General features: G+C 45.5%; 1 protein-coding gene across 1 annotated transcript in view; it reads left to right on the forward strand.

Moving 5' to 3' along the window:
* Positions 1-7,294: 7,294 nt before the first annotated feature.
* Positions 7,295-19,475, forward strand: part of arid3a (AT-rich interactive domain 3A) — a gene marked incomplete at its 3' end in the record, with an annotated part of 47,551 nt that continues 35,370 nt past the window's right edge. The window contains exons 1-4 of the mRNA XM_080729619.1: positions 7,295-7,388; positions 8,496-8,632; positions 9,490-9,751; positions 12,855-13,176. Of these exons, the coding sequence (XP_080585745.1) occupies positions 8,512-8,632; positions 9,490-9,751; positions 12,855-13,176 (705 nt within the window). The 5' untranslated portion in view covers positions 7,295-7,388; positions 8,496-8,511. The remainder of the gene's footprint in view (positions 7,389-8,495; positions 8,633-9,489; positions 9,752-12,854; positions 13,177-19,475) is intronic.

Here is a 19,475-nt window from a genome sequence, read left to right on the forward strand (position 1 = left end):
AAATCCATAAATTCTTCTATTTATTGTGTTACTGTATCAGCATTTATATATTTAACGATTCTTCTTACAAAACATTGACATTGTATATTAAGTATAAACATTAGGAGATTGCAGGCTGAGGTCCTTTAGTATCCAATTCAACTTGTAGGAGTTGAAGCTGAGGTTACATTCAGTCCCACAGATAAATATTGTGAAAATAGCTGAATTAGCTTGTAGATCGTCAAAGTCGATAGAGGCATTATCGGCCGAACGCGATCACTCACCGATCAATCGGCACATCTCTACTATTTTCTTAGTCTCTCTGTCCACCAACCTTGAACAAAGGACAAAGAAGTGGCCATAACAATTTACCCCGTACGGCAGGGTTCCCCAATTAGTTTTCCCCAAGGGCCGAATCATGTCTAGGGTACCAAGCCGAGGGCCACAACATTGCAGGGGGCGACGGTGGCGTTCCCGCTACTCCAGCGACAGTTCAGATATCGTTGTTGTCGGGTGAAAATCTTGTATGTCCAAAACCGTTCGTTTTGCATTTATCATTTAAAAAATGATTTAAACTAGTGAAAACAGCCGATCTACAAGCACACAACGCCTCGCGATGCGAGGCGTTGTGTGCTTGTAGATCTGCTGTTTTCACTACTTTTGTGCGACGGCCTTGTATGATGAAGCAGGGCTTTACTTTGCGAAAGAACATACACATTTGGAGATACAAGGTTTCCACCCGACAACAACGATACACTAGTGTTGTTGCTGCTCTTATACCACCATTATTACTGGGGTTGGTGGGGGCCAGACAGTAGCACCCCGTGGGCCACAAATGGCCCGCGGGCCGCCTATTGGGGAACCCTGCCGTACGGAAAGTAAAAAACACAAAAAGTTAAAATATGGAGATAAGAGGTTTCCTCTATGACGAAACAGATGAATGAACACTGGGGATTTTTTTACTGTGCACAGTGTGAGACGCCCCGCGGGGAGACATCCAATATTGATTCATTGCATTCTTTCAGAGAGGGAGGAGACGGCTGGACGCACGGAGCCACAACAGTTGCCGGAGCCAGAATAGTAGCCATATAACTGGGATTAAAATGGTCTTATCAGAGTCTATCTGCTTTTATTGGCTAGCAGGGAGGCGTGGTCTCTCCTCCGCCGCTCCGTTTATAGTGGCCATAAAAAACTACAATGAGCTTTAGTTATACCACCAGAATGGGGGGGGGGGGACACACATAAATAGGGATGGGACGATAAGCGATATTATCGTTTATCGTGATAAAAAGAAAAAAGAATTATCATGATATCGTCCTCCGTCATGCACTGGGATAAATTCACCTTTTATTTGCCGAGCTGCATTTCCGATACCACTTAAACCCTCTATAAAAGGTACTTATAATATACGTAACGTACAAATGAACGATCGTAATCTAAATTCTAAAATAGCCACTGCACTGCAATACTGTGATAGTGATTTGATCTTTTTTATATATATATATCAAGGAACCAAGTTTGATATTTTGCATGATTAGAGGGTAGACCCCCCATTTGATAACAGCTGCACTGTAGAGTCTTTAGCTCTGGGATTGTAAAAATGTATGGGTTCCAATGTGTTCCATTTGTACACTCTCGGAGTTACAGATCCGGAAGGGTTCATTCGGACCCCACGTTGAGAACCAGTCCGGTGCTGAAACAGACGGTGCATGAACGGACATGAATTTCCGTGGAGTTGACCCAGGGGTTGGTCTAAAACAGGTTCCCAAACGTTTTAGCTCAAGACACAAAAGAAAAGTTTCGAGTGAAACTAAACGAGTGAAAATAGCAGATCTACAAGTAATAAATAAAGTAGTGGAGGAAAGCTAAATTAAGGGATATGTACTCGCGACCAATTTTTTTTGTCCGCGACCCACAAATGGGTCCTGGCCCAGTGTTTGGGAAACCAGTGGTACTCTAAAACATGCATGTACGGTACATTATGTACTGTACCACACCCTATAAAACCAAAGCAACATAAATAACTAGAGATGTTACCGATCAATCGGCAATGGATCGGATCGGGCCGATCAAAGCGTGATCGGCGATGATCGGTGGTTTAGATCAAAAGGTAAATTCACCGATCCGATCGGATCGGTGCATCCGATCAACCAGCCGTTCAGTATGCCCACTTGAGGCCATTTTGGGGTATTGATTTCCACAGTGCTGAAGGAATAATTAGTTACTGCTATGATAATAAATACATAGTAATGCTGGTAAATAACTATAAGGCAAATATATAAATGAATTCATGAGTGAATGAATGAATTAAAGTTAAAACATTAACATTTAGAAAATATAAATAATAACTTGATCGGATCGGTGATTGATCGGTATCGGGTGATCAAACTTTTGTGATCGGTGCTCGCTGATCGGTTCCAAAAAACCTGATCGGACCATCCCTATAAATAACTCATCATAAATCATTATGTAAACGATGGTGATGATTGGGGGTGGGGGGCAATCAAAATGGTTCCTCTTCGACTCCAACACTAAGAAGCTACACTTCCCTACGAATGTGATCCATATCTGTCATTTCCAACACACACACAGCAGCAGATGAACATGATGAGCTGCTGTTTCATATCCTGCTCTCGCAGAGCGGGGAAGCAGAACTGATTTTCTGCGTGTCACGGTCGGTGTCGATGATGGTCACAAAACGTCTCTGATTCCCTCCACGCTCAATGGAGCAAACTGCATGCGAGCAGCTGGCACATACAGTAGGTCTGCCATGTCTCCCCTACTGTCAGACGCATACTGTGTGTAGAGTGTGACAGTCTATACCAGGGGTCTTCAACCTTTTAAGTCCAAGGACCCCTTAGTTGAGAAAGAGATGAAGCAGGGACCCCCACAACCTGTTAATAGATTCCATATAGTTTCATCTTTTGACAGCACAATCATCAGTGCATTTTGGAATCATCTCAATTTGTGTTTTCAGATATTTAACCACTTGAATCCTCAATACATGACGTTTCACTCTGTACTTAGTCTGCTTTTTTCCCCCTCTTCACTGAAGCTCTTTGCCGAAAATAGCCGATCTACAAGCTCACATTTTGATAGGGACTCGCTGGAACCCCCCTAAGGACCCCCACTTTTGAGAACCACTGGTCTATGAGAGCAACAATCACATGAAAGCCATTTGCAGCACCACTCCCCTTCTTGCATAAGCCCCCGTTGCCCAAGATAAAAGCGGCGGCGTCGACACACTCGAGCGAGATCAAGCAGAAATCAATGAATCCACTGCTGCTTTCAGGCTGAGTGGAGGTACAGTGAACTGCCAATGGACAGCATTTATTGAGACCGTAGGTCGCATTTACTATCAAACCCTGCACAAAGTGTAAGTCCGTCAGTCAGTCAGTCAGTCAGTCAGTCAGTCAGTCAGTCTGTCTGTCACACCTCACACGTCACACTCTTGCCCTGCTCATATCTCCGCAACCGTTGCCCCGATCCATGCCAAATTTTGCACACACCTTCCTTACCTGCCAAACAACAACCTCCAAGGACCCCCGGAGCTCCAGGGACCCCCAGGTCCCTGGGGGACCCCCAGATGTAAAAAATGACCAAATGTGCTAAACTGACCAAATGACCACCCCAACGGGGCTGCTCACGGGGAATTCCCGGGGACCACCCACTCCTGGTGCTCCAGAACGGATGCAAAAGTGGTGGCGCCCCCAGTGGAGGACCCCCTACACTGCAGCTCACATAAAATGCCGTAACTCCGGCTAGGAGCGACCGGGACAGCCGGGGCCGGTACCTATTCGTCCGCCTTGCCGGCGCGGAGACCCCACCCCTCATTTCTCACATGGCCCTCTTCTAGCGCCACCATGAGGCCGATTCTTGCAAAACACATTTTTGGACACTGCTCCTACAATTTTTGCCCTAAAATCACGCAAATCGGTACACAGTATGTCTACACTCATCCCATCAACATGAATCTCTCCCATATAGCGCCACCTCCAGGCCGATTTTTAAACACACATTTTTGGACACTGCTCCTACAGATTTTGCCCTAAAATCACGAAAATCACTACACAGTATGTCTACACTCATGTCATCAACATGGATCAGGAAGATTTTGGCAAAACACATTTTTGCCCTATTTGTGGAGATAAGTGACCTACGGTCGCTTATCTCCCGATTAGGAAGTCTTACTGGTACAGTATAGACCAGTGGTTCCCAAACATTTTAGCCTGTGACCCAAAAGAGAAATTAGACTTTTGCCCAGGACCCAAACTGGTGAAAACGGCAGATCTACAAGCTCACAACACGCTTGTGAGCTTGTAGATCGGCTATTTTCACTACTTCTTAAAGATTTGTGTTCTAATTCATTTCTTCGATTTTTCTTTGATTTCTGACGCTCTACGTTAGATTCCACAGCGGTAAATTCGAACCCCAAGACTGTGTGGTGGTGGGCGGGTACTTTACCACTGCACAACCCAAGCGCCTAAAGAGAGGACACTCTGTTGAACAACTGTCATGTCGGCTTATTCATGTGTAACATGAAATTCCGCCCTAGATTTGCATAATCGGTTGCCTGTGAAACAAGTTTTCCTCTTCTTTACTTTTATTGTTGTTTCATGGTTTGTTCCCTCATGATTGCTTGGTGATGTGATAGTTGTACAGGTGTGATAGTTGTCTAGATAACTTTGTGTAGATGTAATAGTTGTGTAGTGGTGAAGTGGTTGTCTGCGCCTTTCAAACCGTGTTCTGGCAGGCTAGTAAGCAACACAGCTGCTGCAGCTAATAAAATGTATAATGGGCGTGTCAGATTTACGTGTTCTCAGAGCTGAGGGTGTGCCATTGACGTACGAGCATAGGACGTAGTCGACAACAATATTGTCATTACTAGAACATTTGCACATTCAAATCTAGCTGCTGTGTTGTTTACATCACAGATCACAGTGTACTGCAGTGTGCTAAGGTCAGCTTTTTTTTACCCTACTATAGTTGTTAGAAGTAGAAAACCGATATGTTCGTCTTACATCTCAACAGGACAAGTTTCAAACAAGGTCAATTCTATTATCATTATTATTCGCCATCTTTCAGATGATGAATACGAACTGGAATTGACCTTGTTTGGAGAGAGGTCAGAGCGAGGTCAGAGAGGTGTTGCTGGAACGTCACTGGTTCAACTACCTGGACCGGTCGGGTTAATCTCCATGGGGGAAAATTAATAGGAAATGAATACTGTCCATTTCACCTTGAGCAAGGTTTCACACCAGTAGCTCCAGTAGCACTCAAAGGAGTAGTTCACCCGCAAAATGACTTTTTTCCTATTAATTACTCATGCCATGGAGACTTGAGTTCAATAATATTTTTTTGTATTTGTCGCATTCCTAAGACAAAAATGTAAATGTACCCCCATTGATTGTGGATGGAGACCTGGATGCATGGCACTGGATGGGGACCCAAATGAATGGCAGTGGACGGGGAAACCGTCAGGGTACTTTTATTTTAATGTAATTATTGTCTTAGGAATGTGACAAAAAACTAAAAAATATTATTGAACTTAAATCTCCATGGCATGAGTAATCAATAGAAAAAAAGTCATTTTGGGGGCGAACTACTCCTTTAAGGAAGGAATAGTGCGTTCAGCCCTCCTGGTGAAGCTCCTCAGCGGTTGACAGTGACAGGGACAATGCACCCATGGGAGGAACTGGCCTAATGCTTAAATTCGGGGGAAATTATGAAAAAGAAAACCCACAAACGAGAGAAAGTAACTGTTGGATAAATTATTACGTTAAATAAATATGGATATGGATAAATCCATAACCAAAATAAGACAGAGACGAGCCAAAGGACAATCAATAAATTGCTGTCAGACAAAGAGACAAAACAGTGAGCATACCATCCTAGTGGCAGCTTGCTAATTCTCTCTTCCAAAGATGGAAGTTAACATACAGTATATATAAGGAATACAGATTATGACAGTTAGATCGTGGGACTCATTGATTCGTTCCCATTATCATAACAAGAAGACAGAGACACGTAGTGTTGGTAACTTTCCACAGTCAGAACTTACAATACAACCAAAACATGGTCAGGGTAACAAGGACCTATACTGTAAGTTCAGACAGCAGTTCATAATATAACCTTATATGTTCATATGAGCCTCATACACAAATCATACAATTATGTATCATAATTCATATCTATCAGTAACCGTTTTGACTTTTCCTTTTCGTCTTTCTCTCACAGGACTTGGTAGCTGTCAGTCGGTGCGCCCCCCGTCCCCCCACAGCTGTTTTCGTGCCTTACTAAAGTGGAACAGTGGATCCTCTGTAGTCCGGGACCCCTTCTTCTTCTTCTTCTTCTTCTTCTAGAGACCCCCACCACCACACCACAGACCCCCCGACGAGGAGCTCAGTTTCTCCAGCCCTCGCCACTCCACAGCTGAGTGCATGTCTCACTGCTCCTGCTGCGTCCAGCCCTCCTCCTCCTCCTCCCTCCAGAGACCCCCCAGCACGCCCCCCCAACACCACCCGTGGCGGAAAAAGTACTTACATTCTTTACACATTATTGAGTATCATTATTTCATGCTTTAACTATTGAAAAATCGCAGATATACAAGCTCACAGCGCGTCACCGAGTGCCGCGCTGCGACCTTGTAGATCTGCTATTTTTGACCCGATTCTATTAGTGTCTTTTGAATCCTTCTAAGATTTCTTTGAAAAACCTATGTTTCTATGTCAGCAATCTGGCTAGCCATCGTCAAAGAAAAGGTCCTTTTCACTTAACTGGAGCTCAGTTAGTCTGTTCTTCAGAGACTGCTGTGTCAGTGGTTCTCAAACTTTTTCATGCGAAGGACCCCCAAAATGATATGTATTTGGCCACGGACCCCCATCTCAAAATATTTAGTTCCAGGGACTGATTTCCAGGATTGATTTGGGGGTTTGTATTTGTATTGCAAATCACAACTTGATGACATCACACATTGTACTTTACAATACAAACCCCAAAATCAATCTTCCAGTTGTAGGCAACACAGAAGAGGGGGAACTCTTTCTTTATTTCCACACAACCCCTCTAAGGTATATTAATGACATAGTTCAATATTGAAAATGGGTGGTCTTCCCCTTTAAGTAAATGTACTTAGTTACTTCACACCACTGACCACCACCACCTCCTGTGTCCCTGCAGCCGCTCCCCCAGGCCACCAGCTGCCCGCAGGGGGGCCACTCCTCCTCGCTGCCCCCACCGCCTCGCAGGGGCGGAGCATCTGGACTGAGCGCCGCCGTGACTGAACAGCTGGGAGACCCCCCCGCCCCGACGACGACCCCGGCCCCCACCCGCCACCCTCCCTTCAGGGTGCTTCTTAAGAGGGAAGGCAGGAGGGCGGAGGTGGAGGAGGACAGGAGGAGGAAGCGGAGGTATAGTAGGGCCTGTCGTCGCAGCCATATGTGCGATTATTTGAGTTGATCGCGATTTTATTTTCTCAGCAATCTTTAGAATCATAATTACAGATCCCTCTCTAGGCCATTGGTTCTCAAACTTTGAAAGTTGAAGGTCTCCTGTTAACTTTGACAGTGTACAAATGGAACCATTTTATGCCCATATATGGAGATCTCTGCATACACAGTGCCGGTTCCGGAAAACCCTGATGTCAGACATCAGCTCCGCATACGGAGAATCCGAACCTTTCGCGCCGGTTCCGGAAAATCGTGCATCGGGTCGGGTCGAGGCCGAGCACTGCACTACCTGCTGCGGCGGGGAACGCACGTGCCGAATTTGAAGCCAGTGGGACAAACGGTTCTCGAGTGTACATACATACTGTACATACACACTCACATAGATATGTTGTTGACTCATGTGGCGTACGTGTTGTCAGAGCCTTTTATGAAGTGATGTCACAATGAGTCAGCGCTTGCGCCGGTTCCTCCGGAACAGCCTGATGTCAGCAATCAGCTCCGCATACGGAGATTCCGAACCTTTTGCGCCGGTTCCGGAAAACCGAGGCCGGGCACTGCACTACACTCCGCGCCGCGGCGCGGCGGTGAACGCGCGTGCCGAATCTGAAGCCGGTGGGACAACCGGTTCTCGAGATATGCGGATTACATACACACAGACTCACAGAGACTTCTCGCATCTATTGTAAGATACAGCTGATGAAAATCTAAAATGCATACCGATTACATGAGACCACTCAAAACAAGGATTTATTATACAGAAATGTCAACATTCTGAAGTTAGCGTTGCTTGAAGTCCAGTGTGAAGTTTTCTTGCTGTACCACTTAAACTATAATGCATAAAATGGACCTGGAAATGATGTATCTTTTTTTCCCACTCACTACCAAATCTCTTTGCCAAAAAATAGACGATCTACAAACTCACAACGCGTGTTGTGAGCTTGTAGATCTGCTATTTTTTTGGTAAATGTTCCGCCCCAGGATAATGGATGTTGGGGATATTTTGACTACCGCGATAATATCGTAAATCGCAATCCCTACTCTCTCTCTGTGTGTGTGACCCCCGTGCAGGAGGAGGGCGCTGGAGATGAAGCTGCAGGCCGTGATGGAGAACCTCCACCGACAGCAGAGAGCCAAGCTGCTGATGGAGCTGGAGCAGCAGCAGCAAGCGCAGGCCGCCGCCCACCACCATCACCACCACAGGTGGGGTGACTCACAGTAGCTGACAGAGTACAGCAGCTTGCAATGGGCCTGGTGTACAAGATGCACTGCACCTCAAAGATACCCATGTACCTGGGGCGCCCGCTGGCCTAGTGGTCAAGGCGCATACCACATACTAGGCTATGATGCCTGCTGGCATCGCCGGTTCGATTCCCGATCCGGACGACCTTTGCCACATGTCATTCCCCATCTCTCTCCCCATTTCCTGTCAGTCTACTATCCTATCTAATAAAGGCATAAAAAGCCCAAAAACAAATCTTAAAAAAAAAAAAAAAAAGGATACCCATGTACCTGACAAACTACTTCCAAAACGTCAAGGATGTCCACAATCACAACACCAGCTCCACTAATCATGTTCAACGTAGATTTAACACTAAACAAGGCTCTAATTCGTTCTCCAGCTATACCACTAACTGGTGGAACGCCCTACCGCAGGCCTTAAAGGAGTGCAAATCCCTAGCCTCCTTCAAAATTGGTCTGAAAAGTCACCTTCAGACGGCTGCTTCTCGTGACTTGTAAAATGATTAAGCCCCCGTCTGTTATTTTTATTCTTTTTCTTTTCTGCTTTTGTAATTGATGTTATCCTCTATGTAAAGTACTATGTTCCATCCATCTGTCTTTCAATGTTATATGAGATACATGAAGTGGTTCCTGTGTAAATAAGCTGTAAAGCTTACTTGGTTCTCCTTTTAGTTGACCTTGTACCAGTGATGTGTGTCTGTTTCTATTACAAACTGCTAATAAACTCTTCAATCAATCAATCAAACAAACAGCCACGCACAGCCACGGCCCCTCACCGCGGGAGGAGGAGGAGCCGCTACAGCGGCCCCCGCCGCAGTCGGAGTCGGAGGAGGAGGAGACCAGATCATGGGGAGCCCCGGGGGCCTGGGTGGGGGCCCCGACACAGAGCAGGGGGCCAGCGCGGCCCAGATGGCGGCGCTGGCGGCCATGCGGGCGGTGGCCGCCGGGCTGCAGCGGGGCAGCAGGGACAGCCCCATGTCTGAGAGGAGCAGCGGAGGAGAGGAGGAGGACGATGACGACGACGATGACGATGGAGAGGAGGAGCAGTACAAGGACATGATGGGCTCTGAGGAAGAGGAGCAGATGTGAGTGTTATATAGAGCAGTGCTTTTCAACCCAACCCAGTTTGGTATACATCAGGGGTCTTCAATGTTTTCAGGCCAAGGACCCCTTAGTTGAGAGAGAGATGAAGCAGGGACCCCCACAACCTTTTTTAGAGCTTCCATAATTTCATTGTTCAATCATCAGTGTATTTTGGAATCATTTCAATTTGTGTTTTCACTTCAGATATTTAACCACTTGAATCGTCAATAGTGACGTTTCACTCTGTACTTAGTACAAAAAGAACTTGCTTGTGGCTTGTAGATTAGTTAAATAAGCCATCAAACACGTTGTTTCAGGGCGCTCGAGGGGGGGCTTAGTGGTAAAAGTACCTGCCCCGCCAGTGCATCCGGCTTTGGCAAGCCTCTATAGTCTATAGTCTATAGAGTATCATTTGCAGCACTATATTCAGTTCATGTCTAGGGTGTCTTACGCAGAGACACCACAGCCCACAGACTTGGGCCGGGACACAAACTGGGGACCTTCCGTTTCCCAGACGGACTCTAGTCTCTAACCACTCAGTTATGGCTGCCCCCAAATCATTCTCTGGTTAGGTCCATCATGCTTCAAAGCAGAGATCAAAGGACTGGGCTGTCACGTTAGGGTTTTGTTGTGTTCTATGAATTTCTTTTCAACTTTGTTTTTCTCCGACAGACCGGGAGGCGGAGATTATGTTTTTGCCCATGCGTGTGTATCTGTACACAGCTAATGTCACAAATCATGGGCCCAGTTGTCTTAACATCTGCCTTATGGTGGCACCACACCAGGCCCCTTTACATTTTGCCCTATAACTCAGCAATAGAGAATGATTATTTTTGGGTCTTTTGTTATTCCTACTTCACGATTGAATTCCTGAAAACCAATTTTTTCCATTATTGAGACATAGCAGCCTATTCATGATTGAAGTCTGGTGCTTCTCGAAACATCCAGTATCTTAAAACGTCTGAATCACACAAAACTTACCACACTTCATCAAACCTATATTCTAATGTTGGTGTTCTGACTTAGATTCCGTTATTTGGCTCCATTGTGCGATAATCCATAAGTAAGTCCCATATGCATGGGACTTATTAACTGGGAGGGTGACTGACTGGGGGAGATTAGCCCACTGCTTTTTGCAAAGTTCTGCCTTTCTGCAGCGTGTGTTTGGAGTAACCATGGTTACTTGCTGGGCACTGCCAAATTGCTGTGGGCAGGGGCGTCACAAGGGGTAGGAAAGTGGGACTGAGTTACTAGGGCCCAAGGTGGAGGGGCCCTAGTAACTTTAGCTATTGAAAAATAGCAGATATACAAGCTCACAGCGCGGCACCGAGTGCCGCGCTGCGAGCTTGTAGATCTGCTATTTTTGAAAAGTCGTGAAAATGTGTGCAAATCTTTGAATATATGTATTTTTTAAGCGAACATTTGTAACTCAAATTTTGCTTCTGGGGTGTCCCTGGAACTAAATATTTTTAGATGGGGGTCTGTGGCTAAATACATATAATTTTGGGGGTCCTTCACATGAAAAGGTTTGAGCATCACTGACATGGAAACATAGGTTTCTTGCACACATTTTCACAGTTTTTCCAAAAATAGCAGATCTACGTGAGCTTGTATATCTGCTATTTTTCAATAGTTAACATTCATGGGGGGCCCACAGTGAATCCTTGTACCCAGGGCCCAGAATTTGGTGTGACGCCCCTGGCTCTGGCTGTGGGTATTAGATTATGTGGATGTGCTGAGAATTAAGAGTTGGATTTGTGTCTCAACTGGACTTCAGTTGGATTTGCACAAAGAAATAATCAAGAGAATAAATGTCGACGCCAATAATCTGCGTGGTTTCATTTAAAATGACTGACACTCTTTTAAATTTTTTAGTGTTGGGTTTCTTTGGGGTTTTGTTGCTACCTGTATTTGTGTAGCAAACAGAGGAAGTGATGACGGATACACTCGTGCATTAGGGTGATTAGTAAAGAAAAACAGAAGAGCAACTCTTCCTCGGGCTACTGAGAATGATAATGCTGGGACACGATCAGACTGTGTCAGCGTGAATTCAGTCTAGGACTACATACAGAGGGATGTATAATGTCACGGTGCATAAACCTCCTCATTACAAAGACGCATCAGGCTTTGTAAACACACGTTTGAACCAACTGAACTTTCAGTGGTGCCAAACCACAGGCACTGGTTTACAGAGAGCTGGGATACCGTTCTCTTGGTGGATGCCACGCATGCACTCACCCACTGAGGGAATAGCATTTCATTTAGGCACGGGCCGTTCTCTTGGTGTATGCCACGCATGCACTCACCCACTTAAAGTGGGTGAGTGCATGGGTGGCATTAGTACACCAAGAGAACGGCCCGTACGTGCCTAAATGAAATTCTATGTCCTCAGTTAGGGGGTCTGGTGGCTCTGTTATGCTGCTGTTATGCCGTCGGGATATTTTCTTGGCATGGTTTGAGTCTCCCTCAAGGCCAATATATGCTTTGAGCATTCAAGTGTCGAATGACGCGTCACACAGCATGTCTCACAGCGTTGTGAGATTTGAGCATTCACACTGTCTGCAACTCGCTGACAACTGTAAACGAGGAGGTGGACGTGCACTGTCTCTGTTACAGAGCGTACTTTGTCTTCCCTAATTAGAGTACGCAACGTTTTAGGAAGCGTCTGCAAACTTTCATTTAAATGCGATCCTGCGTGACACATTGTTTTGTCTTGCGACATGTCGTTTCGACATCTTGTCTCTCAAAGCATAGAATCGCCCTTTAGTGGGAAGGGTCTCTGCAAATCAATGCAAAGTCATTCTGAAAGCTCACTTTTATTATCCGATGAATGAGTTCTAAACCTATCTTCCATCATGGGGCGGCAGTGGCTCAGGAGGTAGAGCGGCCGTCTTGGAATCCGAAGGTTCCTGGTTCGATTCCCGGCTTCTCCTGGCTGTCCTTGAGCAAGACACTGAACCCCCAACTGCTCCCGTTGAGCAGGTCCTTGCCTTGCATGGGTTCCTCCGCCATCGGTGTGTGGATGGGTGATGTACATTGCAAAGCGCTTTGGAGAAAAGCGCCATATAAATGCAGTCCATTTACCTCTGCCCTCCGTCCCCACAGCAAACAGAAGTGGGACGAGGACGACTTCGAGGGAGAGATGGAGGAGGACTTTGACGACGACATGGGCGGCGTGGGGGGGGAAGAGGGCGGCGTGGTGGGCCTGCCCACAGGCCGCGAGGCGGTGGCGCCCGGCAAGGGCATCCTGCTGCTGCCCCACCGCCAGCTCCACCCGCACTCCACCCAGCTGCTGAAGGCCCGGCCGGCCTGCCTGGACCAGGAGCCCCGCGTGGCCCTCCTGCCCCCCCACAGCGCCTCGGCGCTCAGCCAGCTGCAGGCGGCGCAGGACCACGCTGACTGGACCTACGAGGAGCAGTTCAGACAGGTATGTAGGAGGACGCCACGCGCAAACTGCAAAAATGTTGACGCGATAACTGCAGGGGTTCTCAACCTGTGGGTCATGGGGAGGACCCCACATCATTTTGGGGGGGGGGGGTCCCCAGAGGAGATGAGAAAAAATACCCTTACTGCATCAAAAGTAAACTATACTATAAAAACTGGTCAAACATTGGCTAAATTGTCTAATAAATAATATATAAGAAAGTAAGAAAGACATTTTAAAATAGCTGATCTACAAGTTCATCTACAACATGTGAGCTTGCAGATATGCTTTCAAACAAACAGATCTGCTTTCAAACTAAATGTAATGCCTCCACTCCTACAATTCCAAGTGCTTGTCAGGGTGGGGGGTCCCCAGTTTAAATATGATTATTTTGGGGGTTCACGGCTTGAAAAGGTTGAGAACCACTGTAATAACCGACCACCACACGACCATACTGGCACATCTACACTGTAAAAAATCCAAACTGTTAAAATATACATAGCTAACTGGGGTCCCCCTGGGCTCTATACTAGGTCTGTTAGCCCATTCAGGCCGGGAACACATTTTGCTGTTTGGGAGGGGCTTACAGTATGTACAGTATGTAGCAAAATATTTGTTTTTGTAGCCTAATTTCTGATTTAGCCCTAACTATAGGTTAGGCCTAAATGGGTTAGTATTTCCAAGGAAATCTTTTCACCATTTATGTCGCAACTCAAAGAGGTTTTCTAGGAATCTTCTTCTAGTTGATTATTTTCGAGTAATGTTCTTGAGGAATGAGCTTGTGGCTATTTTTGAGGAATGTTGGCCCCCAGAACATACAGTATAAGGAAGCTACGGTTCTAGTGGTTTGAAGAAATCCATCTGTCCCTCTCGTCCCAGTCTTCCTCACCTGTTCTTCATAGCCCAGCAGATCAGCAGAACTACAGCGGCTTCGTGGTCATTCTAGGAACACAGAAATAGATTTTCTAAAAATCTATTTTAGGTGGCTCTGACTTGTGTACTGCTTACTATTGGTTGCTCCCAGTTATGTTTGGGCAATATATTGATATTATATCAATAATGTAAAATGCAATATGAATGTCGTCTGGGATTTTGGATATAATAAATGTCGTGACATGGCATGAGTGTCGCCTTTTCTGGTTTTAAAGGATGCATTAGGCCTACAGTACATTATAGTGACATCATTTTCTGACTGAACTTGCCTGACTGTTTCTAGCTGTTCTTATTGTTTGCCTGTTTTTATAGAGGAATTACTGGTGATTATTCATGAAACGTCTCATTGTCTTGTGTGAGCTAGATCAAGAAAAGAGTCTCCCCGTGACCCAAACTTGCAAAAATATATTTTGTATGAAATGGATGAAATTTCGTTCGTATCTTCGAAATTCTGTTGAAATAATTGAAAACCAAGCGTATAGGAACTCTACCATGAACATGGGGTGGTTCGCCGGCCCACAAATGGCACCCACGAGGACCCCAGTGTTTTGGGAAGAGAAGGGCTGAGCTGGATTGAACTGGATGGATTGATGTCCTGTATTAAATGGGAACGGGGACAGGTGGAGTCTTCATCGGACACATTATCCACCATGCAGCAGCATCCGCACCCTTTAAATCTCCCCCTGTATCAACACCCCAGCTACAAGTGCAGTAGCAGCTCCCAGCAGAGCACCACGGTGTGACATTACCACCAGCCCCAATCACTGTGGTCAATATTTAGCTCTTAATGGGAAGTCAGTCAAAATCTGTCGCCTCACTCACTTCACCAGGCGGCACACATTCCTGGGATGTTCCTATTCCTGAAACTCGACTCGTCATCACATTGCCTGCGTGTTCAACTGTTCAATGAAACCAAACTCCTTTCTAAACTAATTACGTTGTACAGCATTTACAGTGCGTCCGTCTGACCTCTAACCTGACTTCATCTCGCTCATGTAGGTCAATCGACACAAACAAATTAGAATAAATCTTTTATGAACGACTTAATGGATTAGTCTGATGTAGCCCTTTGTTGTACAAATGTGGCGTGCAAAAATAGTGCAAATGGACAATAGATCTACAAGTTCATTGCTCCGCGTTGTGAGCTTTTAGAGCTGCTATTTATTCTCAATGATCATTTATTAATTGTAATCGAGGCAAAAGTTTTAAATGATCGTGGCAAGGCAGTGCATACATACATGCATGCGTCAAAATTGAGGGTTTGTTTTTTGCAATGTGAATCGATGAGACTCTTCTCTCTTCCTTCTCAGCCAGCTGGTGTATCATGTTTCTTTGTTTTTGTCGTTGCTGATGTGTTCTGGGAATGGAAAAGTTATTTTCCTGTTTTGAGTGTACCAACAACGGTCCCTTCTCCCCCTCGACTGGGGGATTGTAAAAAGTGTGTGTGTGTGTGTGTGTGTGTGTGTGTGTGTGTGTGTGTGTGTGTGTGTGTGTGTGTGTGTGTGTGTGTGTAGGGGGATGGGGCACCGTTTAACAGCTCCGCTATACAGCCGTTTACTGTAAACATGCTCGTGGAATGACATTATGAGAGAGGCCCCACTGTTTATATGAAAGAGGCTTCAGTCTGTCAGCACACGATACCACTGTATTTTACACGCGAATATCGCTGATTGACCGCAGTGGCTCAGGAGGCAGAGCGGCCCGCGTGGGAATCAGAAGGTTCCCGCTTTGATCCCCGGATCTCCCTGAGTTTAGTGTGAAAGTGTCCTTCAGCAAGACACTGAACCCCTAACTGCTCACCGATGAGCACGTTGGTGCCTTGTATGGTTTCATCTGTTGTCCGTGTGTGAATGGGTGAATGTAATGCATTGCATATTGTAAAGTGATTTGGTTAAAGACGCTATACACTGTAAATGCATCATTTACCATTTTACATATTGGAGTAATGGTCAATACATATTGCTAGGAGTAATAATCAATATTTGGTGCTGAGCCATCAATGCTTTCTGCATCGCTGAGCCCAAAATTGCAAAGCACGACAGATCAGATCACACATGTGGCGTCAGAGACGTCAGCCTGCCATTCAATGGCCACCAGAACTAATATTCTTCAGTGGATTCTGGGTATTGTACGATCACACGGTACAGCGTCAAGTTCAGAACCGGGAAAAAGAAAGCCTGTTGCACGTCATCAAAAGGTTTTGCACTGATTGAGAATGTAAGTGTAGTGTCAGGAACATCCACAAATCTGACTTTGTGATATTCCTTTATAAGTGTATCCTTCTTCCACACGCGTAGCAGCTCCGGTGTGTTAATGAGTCCGTGTTAATTTAACCCTGGGGACTGTGTAAATAAATGTCCTGGATGGCACACAGAACGTGTCCTGGTTGCATGTGTGGACTGTAAATGCATGAGGGGCTTTTGTGAAGGTAGCAGCAAGGGACAGTGTGGGTAGGAAGGGGTTAAGGGTTGTACAGTTTATTTTGGGTGGGTGGGTGGAGGCAGTTGGAATGTGCCTGAGGCTCCGCGATAATCTGTCCATTCTGGACCCCAGACCCTCTGCACAAGACCTGCCTGCTTCTATCAGGCTACGGCAGTTGGAGATCCTCTAAACGGAAAACCGTTCCTACGTGTGTGTGCGTGCGTGCGTGCGTGCGTGCGTGCGTGCGTGCGTGCGTGCGTGCGTGCGTGCGTGCGTGCGTGCGTGCGTGCGTGCGTGCGTGCGTGCGTGCGCACACACTGTACATTCACACTTGCAAACACATTCACATTCACACATGCTCGTCCATACAGACATAAACACGCACGCAAGCACACAGCACGCACACACCCACTGTCACACTTGCAAACACATTCATATTTACGTGCTCGTCCGTACATAAACATAAACATATATACTGTACATACATACATACTGTACATACACATACACACGTTTAACATCTTTATTTGTGTTCACATTTTCTTGAACACAAACAATAGTAGATGCACAAACTTTGGAAACTCAACGATAAGTGCTTCGCGGAATTCACGAGGGTGCACGGGCACTCGGGCACACACACACACACACGCACGCACGCACGCACAGTCGCACACACACACACACACACACACACACACACACACACACACACACACACACACACACACACACACACACACCCCGAGCTAGTCACTCAAATACACATGAAGAACCAGTTGAAATGAAAACTGGACATTCAGGTGAGGTGAGCCCCGGGCTACAGTCAGTCAGCAGACTCACACACACACACACACACACACACACACACACACACACACGCACATGCACACGCACACACATACAGGCAGCCATCTTCTCCTCTCCTCCCTTCCTCCTTGGAAGGTCGAGAGGTCAGACTAAATCAAGCGCAGCTGGCCGGGCCTCTCCGCGGTTCACCTGTTCAGATATGTGATAAACTAATTAATCAAGATATCCCGGGCACCGTGCCCCCGGGTTCATGTCTCGATATAGCATATCTGCATATCTGGCCGTGGCGTCGTGCGTCAGTGCGATCGTATTAAAAAAAGGATTTGTGCAGATATCAAATTATACCGGCGTCAGTCGGTATCTATCTCCTGCTTAGGCTTCCACCAGCGAAGCGGATTTGCTTGGCTGTGGTTGCTGGTGCCATCGGAACGGTGTTATTTCAGATCAGCACCCCTCACCCCCTCACCTCCAGACCACATTTATATCCACACACCTGCCCTCTCATATACTGTATATATAAATATAAATATATATATATCCATAACACAGCAGCCGTTCGACCAGTGGCGTCAGTTCAGAAGAAGCTAAGGTATGGCAACATGACTGGTGTCTTGCACGCGCGCCTTCGCGCGCGTGCAAGACACCAGTCATGTTGCCATACCTTAGCAACAGGCATGATATATTTATTTTAAGAAGTACATATAATATATAATTATATATACCTATAATATAATTATAATACCTTGTTAAAGTGACCATTTTGTTACATTTTGCATTTGTAGTTATTTTACTGTAATTTACCAACATAATAAATAACCAGCACAGATAGACAAAGAGACATTCATGGATTTACATTTAGAACTAACTTTTATCTTCCCCCCCCTGGACCCAGGGTATGGGCAGCTGCATACCCCTGCCATACCCAATTGACGCCCCTGCGTTCGACTGCAACCCCCATCCTTTTTTGGTCCCCTGGGATCGTTTTCCTTGCTCTCAGTGAAACGCGTGGACTGGCTTGTTGTTCCTACAAGCAGTTACTACTGTCTGTCTATGGAGGCCTGTGCTTATCTACACCCAGCAGGCTGGGAAATGAAAACCGTCTCAGCGTTATAGTGCATGTTTTGGCCATTGCTAGGAAAGTTAACGTGGTTCTAGTTTACCAGACACTTTGAATTAACCACCACCAACAACTTGAAACCTAAGAGTCCCTGCTCTGGGGGTAACAGGAAGAGTGCGCACCTTGTTGTAAAATTTGCTGTTTCATTGCAAATGTACAAAAAATTATATATTTGGAGAACGGTCTTAAGTAAAGTGTACGTGATTACAATTAAGTAAGTCTAATATGTCTGCAATGCTACAAATCATTTTGGGCATACTCAACAAGTTGAAGGGTGAATTTAAGTCTGATAATGATGTACTGTGCATGTTCAAATCATGTAGCTTATAAAAAATGTTACCATTTTGGACAAAATAGCACATTTTACATAGAGGTGCCCACTCTTCCTTATTGCCCATTCTATTGTATCCGTTTTGGGGCAAACATTTGGTGAAAATAGACAATCTGCGCATTGTGAGCTTGTAGATCGACTTATTTTTGGGAGATATTAGATGATCTAGTATAGAAACCTGGGGGACCCCGGTCAACTAAGGATACTGTTTTTTTTTTGTTTTTTGTTCGTTTTTTTACTTTTTTTTAATTTTCAAACGTTTGTGCAAATTTTTGCTAATTCTCATAACGAAAATGTCATTCAGTCTAAAGAAAATTGCAGGTTTCTTTTTTTCTTCTTTTTTGTGTGCAAAAGGATAGGCAAAATAAGCTATGGGTTCAGCCTACAGTATGTTTTCAGTCCGAAATGTGGTTATTTCCCCAAAACAAATTGTATTACCTATGCAATCTAAACTTTAATTTACTACAAAATTGACCGAAATACACAAAACTAACCTAGTTCATTCCCCCCAAAAAAGTGGAAAAAAAGTGTCTGTTGAATCTTGAGATGTGTCCGGTGTGCCAGCAGCAATGGGCTGCTTAAATAGTCAGACAAACAAAAGACGTAGCTGTTGAATTTTGGATGCCTCCAGCCGGCCTCTACACCGTTCAGTGCGGGTCGAACAACCTTCTAACTTCCTGCTCTGGTTCCCAT

The sequence above is a fragment of the Nannobrachium achirus genome, assembly GCF_963921795.1.
Source record: "Nannobrachium achirus genome assembly, chromosome: 1".
Lineage (NCBI taxonomy): Eukaryota > Metazoa > Chordata > Actinopteri > Myctophiformes > Myctophidae > Nannobrachium > Nannobrachium achirus.